We start from the raw sequence: 7,960 nt of genomic DNA, 5'->3' as shown, positions 1-7,960 counted from the left end.
GGGTTATTGATTCTTGGTACAGCTGGATTGTTCTGGCATGCCCACACCATGTGGCATAAGTTAGCCACTTCACCGCAGAAGGCGCAATGCGGATCGTACGAATTTGGAAGCATATAGCGGCCATTTCCTTAGGATGACCCCTTGCTCACTGTACAGTTCGGCGTATACTTTCCTTGCTAATCTCATATGTTGGAGTAATTCTCTATAGCTTAATAATGGCTCTGAAGAATTATGTTCCTGCGAATGTTGGGGCACCCGGGGTAATAGCGCGCAGTCTGCGGCGTGAGCGCCTTCGTTTCCAACATCCGCAGAGTGCCCTGGAGTCCATATGACTATGGGCAAAGTCTGTTTCTGCTTTAGTATTGAGTATTCTGCTTGCGTGTTTACCAATCCTTCCTCTGATATCGTTTCGACATAAAGTCTGGGAGTCCGTAATACACAAGAGCCCTTCCGGGAAACCATCGCCAAAGCAGTCGCCGCCTCCTCCGCCTGGCCGATTCCCTGGCATCGCATTGATGCCTCATTAACTAATTTCTCTTGCGCATCCGTGCATACTATGGTTGATATCCCGTTGACCGGTCCTGCCGCGTCCACGTAAATTGCCACTTCCATCCCACCTCACGTTCCCCTGATGGCGTTCGCCCAAGCCTTCCTTCTTCCCTTATGAAGTTCCGGGTGCATATTTCGCGGAATGGGCTGTACCTCGATCTTGCTTCTATGCTGGTCTTCCCAGTTCTCTCTGTCCGCCGTAGGCCAAATGCATGGGAGCCCTAGTCTATTCAGTACGACCCTTCCTGTCCTGCTTCCTGATAACCGTATCCTCTGCGAAATCAAATGGCCTTAAATAATTTCGTCTAAAGTATTGGGAATGCCCATGTGTAGTAGTCTTTCTGCTCCTGCGTTGACCGGGATACCAAGTGCTATTTTATATACTCTGCGTATTAGATCGCCCAGCTTGTCCTCAATTTTCTTCCATTTCAGATATGGTACTGCGTAAGCGATCCTGCTTACAATAAAAGCCTGCAACTTTATGGTGACTTTTGCTCCAAGTCCGTGTTTGTGGTTTGATACTCTACTGATCATTCTCGCCACTTGCTCAGTTGTTGCCTGCAATTGCCTAATCCATTCCGCGTTGTTTGCCTTGCTGTCAATTAACGGACCTAAGATTTTTGCAAGTGGTACCTCTTTAATTTGCGTCCCTCCCATCCCCCAGAAATACTGTAACAGAGTGAGAGTCTCCTTTATTTCTAAATATTAGGAACTCCGATTTGTTAGGTGCGCATTGGAGTTCACAACTATTACCGTATTCTCGCACGGTATCCGCAGCACATTATAGTCTTTCCTTCATACTCCCAATTGACCCTTCGGAGGTCGAAATCGTAATGTTGTCAGCACTGCAGCGCGTGCTTGACACCCCGTATTCTGTCCAGCCTACTCGGTAGTCATAATAGGACGATGCTGTGGAGCAAAGGTGATAGCACTGCCCCCTGCAGTGTGCCCCTACTTCCCAGTTTCGTGTACTATGACTTCACTTCTCCGACATTGAGCTATAACTCTTCGATCCGAGAGAAATTCTTTAATATAATTATACGTCTGCGCACCACATTTGCATTCATGTAAATTTTTCGGTATGATATCAAGTTTGACCTTATCAAAGGCACCTTTCAGGTCTAATGCTAGAATTGTCCTGGTCTGATAGCTTGTCGATTTCTGTCGATTTCTTCTTTTAGCTGTAAAAATATGTCTTGAGTCGAAAGGTTTGGTCCGAACGCGAACATCGAGTTTGGGAAGAAGCCACTCTTATCCAAATGTCTGTAAATTCTTTTATATACTACTTTTTCCATCAACTTGTCGGTGCACGACGTTATAGCGATAATGGCCTCAAATTATCGATACATATCTCTTTACAGGGTTTCGGAATAAACAGAGCTTCTGCTATCTTCTATTCGTGTGGAATTTTTCGTTCCGAACAGCATTTGTTAAAGAAGTCCATGATAGCCTCTAACGACTTCTCGTTCAAGTTAGCTAGCAATTTGGTGGTCACTCGATCTCCACGAGTGAAGCACGAACCTCACAGATTGCGATCTCCTTGTCCATTTCCTCATTATGTGTGCCCGTGTAGTCTTTCATTTCCAGACCGACACCCTCTGATTGTACAGGTATGTACTTCTGTTAAGTTGTGCAATGAGCTCCCTTTCGCTCCCCTTGAAGTTGTGTACAGCCTTCAGCATATTTGCTTTGTGCTCTCTTTTGTCCTTTCCTGGGTCCGTCAGCCACCTCAGTATGGACCAGGTTTTATTGAGGTCAAGTCTGCCATTGAAAGAGTCGCAGAGGTTGTGCCAAAGGCAGAGTCGCAGAGGCTGTGCCAGTTATCCTTGGCCAAATTTGAGGCATACTGCTCCACGTACTCCGTAAGTTCTGCTATTCTTTTCTTTAGTTTCTAAATTAGCTTTTGCCTCTTCCACCTCTTTGTGAGATAGATGAAATAAATGCGGGTCAACTGCCGGAATGTCCTCCGATGTCTTAACCTTCTTGGCGCAAGTTTCCACGTCCTCCAAAAGCGTTTTCGCCCATGCATCATATTCTTCAATGCTGTGCCCTTCGTTTCGCTCCTGCGCTCCCTGACTTTATCCCAATTCGTAATTCTCGCTGCCCTCCCCCCCCCCTCTTCCTGCTGCTCTTGTTGCACTCCACCGCAGTCTGCAGGATAAAGTGATCGCTTTGCAAGTTCTTCAAATTCTCCCAGGCTGCACGTCTTAGATTTTTACCTAGGGTCAGATATGGAGTAGTTTCTTTACAGACACTATTGCCCACTCTGGTAGGCTCGCTTGGGTCCGTTAGGAACGTTAGCTTTTCATTCGTGATTGCATCTGCTGAGTGTTTTCTCTTCGCAATCTCATACGAGGAGCCCCATGATTGCGGCGTTGAAGTCCTGTATACAATTATAGCAGTGGACCTCCATTAGCTGCAATCTTGGCTTTTCTAATAGTTTTCTCTAATTTTGGACCAGAAATACCTAGTTCTACCTGAAATCCACTAGGGTGATGAAGTGGCAAAGGCATCCGGTTGTTAGGTCCAGTGATGCTGGATACAGAGGTCGCATTTCGGTATGTCTTAGCTGCAATCTTGGCTTTTATGGAGGAAAAACGCTAAGGCGCCCGTGTGCTGTGCGATGTCAGTGCACGTTAAAGATCCCCAGGTGGTCGAAATTATTCCGGAGCCCTCCACTACGGCACCTATTCTTCCTTTCTTCTTTCACTCCCTCCTTTATCCCTTCCCTTACGGCGCGGTTCAGGTGTCCAAAGATATATGAGACAGATACTGCGCCATTTCCTTTCCCCAAAAAACCAATTATTATTATTGGCTTTTGAAATAATTTTCTCGAAATTTGGACTAGAAAATACCTAACTCTACTTAACATCCACTATGGTCACGCAGTGGCATAGGTATTCCGTTGCTAGGCCTAATGTTGCTGGATGCGGCGGCCGAATTTGGGTTTTTTTTTACTAGAAATACCGAAATGCGGCCGCCGCATCCAGCAACCCCGGGCCTAGCATCCGGGGCTCATGTTAGAGCGTCACCGTAGCAGATTTTAGAGATATAAGCGTCCGTATATTTAATGAAGTTACAAGAAATGATGCTGAGTTTTCAATCACTACCCTAACAGAAATATTGCCTATATATACCCTGCGACGAACATCACTTGCTGGCTGTAGAAAGGCAGAGAAAGCATTATGGAGTGCAAGTAATGACGTTAGTAATGCGTACCCAGATATTGCTAATGCGGTGAAACTAAATATAACCGCATACGAATTCACTTTTTTTCACCAAACACGTACTATGAGTGTGAGATGTATCTTGTCTTTCTGCAAAGAAGAGCTACGCAATTGTATTACTTAGTTTGCTTATTATACGCTCTTTGTTTCCTCCTTTCGCCTGGAATGAACACTGGTTTTATTCCTCCAGTTTAAAATTTTCCACAACCCTCCAATACTGCATTTCTTTCCCTATTTCTTCTCTCACTCCCTTCTTATCCCTTTCCTCGCGGCGCAATTGAGGCGTTCGCGTAGGAGTGAGTTACTGCACCTTTCCTTTTCCTGAAGACCAGTTTTAATGCGTGAGCATTAGAGCGGACCTGACGCGGAGAAAGTGAAGCCCTGCCCGCCGGATTGTTAGCAGACTGACCACCGCGGCAGGTGGCAGTTAAATTAATGATTGGTGGCCAGAAGTCGCTCGGGAAGAGCAACCTGAGTCTCACAAGCCCCACCGGTGGCAGCGCCTGCCATCGCAGGGCAGTGACGCATCGCTTAACTGCGGCACCATCGCTCCAGGAGTGGTACGAGAACTCCCAGGGATCTGTGAATGTAGAGTACGGGGCGATTGATGTCGCTGCGTTATAAAAAAAGACGAGAAAAAAGACGCAAAGAACGAAAAATGAAAGAATTTAAAAAGTAATCGGTGTATGGTCAATGAGCGTAGTTCGTAAGGGCGACCACTGACACATTTCCGTCGTGTCTCCCAAATGAGCGCCATTGAGCCTTTAAAATTAATTTGCTTTCTTTCACATACTTTTTCTACGCTTTTCGCTCTTCCTCTGCATGGTTTGACATCTTTGCATATTTTTTTTTCATGAAGAAATACATACTGTACAGCTGATAGTTTTGAGTATGGTGAAGCAAAATACTTTGTCAGAAGGTAATTATTGCTCATTGTGTGTTTCCTCGCGGGCAATAATTGCAGTGAAGCAGGTTCTTTTCTCTCTCTCTCTTCTTCTGCCGATTCAGCCGGACCCCTCTCGAAATTTTCAGTACTGAATTTACAGCTATACAGAACGCCTTCTCACCACATGGCGGCCTCACTTCACCGCACCTGGATGCAACCTCTGTCTCCGCTGCGTCCACCGCTTCTCCCGGCTATCCCACGGGCCCCCTCTTCCCCCCGTGGTTCTCACCAAGCGGTTCCTCCATTGCAACCGCTCCTGCACACGGCCGGGAGCAACCATCAAATTCCTGGAAAGGCCGCTTGCCCCACTGGGGATAGCTGCGAGAGGATCAGGTGTCCCTTCGAGGGCACTTTCCTGTAGCCAGCGTCTCTCATCTTCTGCTGGCCGCCTGACCGGCGCCAGGCATCTTCCACATGGTTTGGACGCGGCAATCACCCTCCCCCCCCCCCCTCCCCAGAAAAAAAAACCAACCCCACCTGCAGAGAGGACTGGGAGGCGGCCCTACTCGCCTGCCAAGACCTCATTACCCAAAAGGCCTTGGTTCAACGGGAGGGGGTGGCGTTGCTTGCCAATGGGGCCCCGGAATAGGGGCTCCACGTATTATTGTGAGGGGAGGGGGCCAATAGGGCCCCAACCCAATCACCCCTCTGTGACCATTTAATGGTTAATAAATATTTTTTCACCACCACCAGCCTGTCGACTCAATCGCCAGCTAAAGAATCGTTGTGCAGCATGTAGCGTCCACCAAACATGTTCAGCGCACAAACCCACACACGCGGCGCTCGATCTTAGTAAGCCTCAATTCATGCAAGTTTGGGATGATAAGGATATGTTTAGGGCTCCGGGAGATCCATGCGAAGATTTTAAGAAGCATGAAAAAGCACGAAAAGACGTGTGAATTAAAAAAGCAAAAAGCTACCTTACGATTAACACAGAGGAGTAGCGCAGAAAGACAGAACAAGAAGAATGGTCGATACGAGCGCTAACTGGCAACTGCTAGTTCATACGAAGCAATGTTCTCAAGGAAACAAATGCAGATGCCCAGCGCTTTGCACTCTTTGTTGTCAGTTAGTGCTCATCTCGTCCATTCTAATTCCGCCGTTCTGTGCTATGGTCAAATACAACTCAAGTCGAAGCTACAGATGCCCCTCAAAGGAGGCCCTCCAGCCAATGACGTCGACTGATTTTCATGACGTCGCGGTTAATTCGATTAGGCCGTCGGCAATCCCCTTTCATCTGCCACCCGCTGTGATTTCACGCTAGCGGGTCCAAGGGTATTAGCCACGACAGAATTGGTCGACGCCATTGGCTGCATGGCATCCTTTGAGAGGCATATTTGCCACTTCGTTCTCCAGTTGTGTCAGACTATAGCTATGCCTACGAATTATGAACAACTACCTAAAAATCGCCCTTTGCTCAAACCCATACAAGCACCCGCGGAGCCGTTTTCAAAGCATGAACCCGACTGTTCATAAAATAGATACCACCGATCATAACAGAGAGGAGCAGCCCCCGTCACGCGAAATCTGAAGCAAACGTACACGTCTTTGTTACTTTTGTGGTCACGGCGAATCTTTTCGTTGTCCGACTGATGCTACTCAGTAACGCCGTGGGCCAGCTTTGCTCTCCTCGTTCAATCAAATTTTCCCCATAAACCATGCATTTCATTTCACCGCATCGTAGGATAGCTACGAAAGAATCGCTGGTAGACAGCTAGGTCGTCGCAGGGCCGGAGATAGGCCACTTGAATGAACCATGTTAAAGCAGCATCAAGCTCATGGCAAGCATACTACCTCTGTCCACTCCCTCCCCCCCCCCCCTCTTCCCGGCATTGTGGACATAAAAGTAAGGCACAGTCAAGACCAAAGAGTGTATGACGGCAGCATGCCCGACTGACACGCTTTCCGGATGTTATACACTTTTAGTTGACAGAAGAAGTCAATGTTGTCTTGCTCCATTTGACAAGCTGCTCAAGATTAAGAGCTCGGTATAAACACGAACAGTGAAAAATGATATTTGACAACTCATACATTTTCTCTGACATAATTTGCGAATGAAACTTTACATAACGCATGAAAGCAAGCGGATCGCTCTGGTTTATTGCTGCACTACTTGGCGGCGGCGGCGACCGGTACATCTCCGGCCCGCTCCACGACACCGTCCTGGCCGACCACTTCAGCGGCGTAGTTGGAAGGCGGGATGTTGTTGCCCACCTCGGCCCTGCTGGCGGCCTCCTCGCGGGCGTAGAAGCTGGACGGGTCTTTCCTTGCGTAGGCAGCGGCCGCCTCGCCGTAGTCATACTGCGGGTAGCGCACTTTCAATGACTGCTGCCCTTGGGTGCCGTAGTCCTGTTGCCACAAACCCCACTGCTCGGGTTGCTGCCGAAGCGGGGGCATAGCGGCGCGCCGCTGCTTCTGGTAGCCCTGGCGCTGGTAGCCGGACCTGTAATCGTAGCCAGCGGCTCCGTAGTCCGCCTCCCTGTGGCCTTCGTCAGCCTTGAAGCGCTCCGCTTCCGGCTCGAGCGGAGCCGCGTAAGAGGCCTGGTAAGAGTCCGGCCGCCTGGCCGCCTCAGCATACTCACGCGCGGCTCGCCGGTGGTAGTTGTCCCAGCTGATCTCGGTGTCTGCCGAGTAGTCCCCATTCGGGTAGTAGTAGCGCGGGTTGTCCAGGCGCCGCCGCCGCCGGAGACTCAGGGCGGTTCGGCGGAGCCTGCTGCGTGGCACTGCGTCGTAGGTGGCGGCGGGCTGCGCAGCGACGTACTCCTGGTGACTGGCCGGCGCCAGTGCGGGGCTGCCCAGCAGCGGCACGCCGGCCGATTCGGCCACGATGACGGACCTTGCCGCGGGCTGGGCCTGCTGGTTGTCTTCAGCGGCCTGCTCCTGTGCTCTGGCAGTTATGACACCCAGCCCAGCAACCAGTACCACCAGCAAGAGCCGCAACGTTAGCTTTCCGACGGGCGCCATGGCGTTCCTCTTTTTCTCCTCTCTGTCCGCAGCACGCGCAAGCCGCGGGAAGATGCTGGCGCCAGAGGCGCTGCACGGACGCACGGAGAAGAAAAACAGTCAAAACAATGAGCGAAGGAAAGGGTCAGGGACCACAGTAGGCGCATTTCGCAAACATATTGAAAGAAAGGGTGGGGCTCTAATCCGAGAACCTGCCGGAGAACTTGGCACGTATAAGCCTCGAGCTATAGTGCATCCTGCGCGGCGTGCAAGACGGCGTTCTGTTCAAACGTAT

At 49.7% G+C, this 7,960-nt stretch overlaps 1 protein-coding gene across 1 annotated transcript; it reads right to left on the bottom strand.

Annotated features, from left to right (window-relative positions):
- Positions 1–6,801: 6,801 nt before the first annotated feature.
- Positions 6,802–7,716, bottom strand: LOC144096559 (uncharacterized). Its single transcript, XM_077629400.1, has one exon. It carries the CDS (start codon positions 7,684–7,686, stop codon positions 6,832–6,834), a length of 855 nt encoding a protein of 284 aa, XP_077485526.1. The 5' UTR covers positions 7,687–7,716; the 3' UTR covers positions 6,802–6,831.
- Positions 7,717–7,960: the final 244 nt, after the last annotated feature.

The sequence above is a fragment of the Amblyomma americanum genome, chromosome 1 (genome assembly GCF_052857255.1).
Source record: "Amblyomma americanum isolate KBUSLIRL-KWMA chromosome 1, ASM5285725v1, whole genome shotgun sequence".
Classification (NCBI taxonomy): domain Eukaryota; kingdom Metazoa; phylum Arthropoda; class Arachnida; order Ixodida; family Ixodidae; genus Amblyomma; species Amblyomma americanum.
The sequence above is the reverse complement of the archived record's forward strand: the minus strand, read 5'-3'. Positions and strand labels throughout refer to the sequence as shown.

Bases quoted from the DNA above. Each gene is read 5' to 3' on its own strand.
- LOC144096559 (XM_077629400.1), bottom strand. From the start codon at position 7,686: ATGGCGCCCGTCGGAAAGCTAACGTTGCGGCTCTTGCTGGTGGTACTG.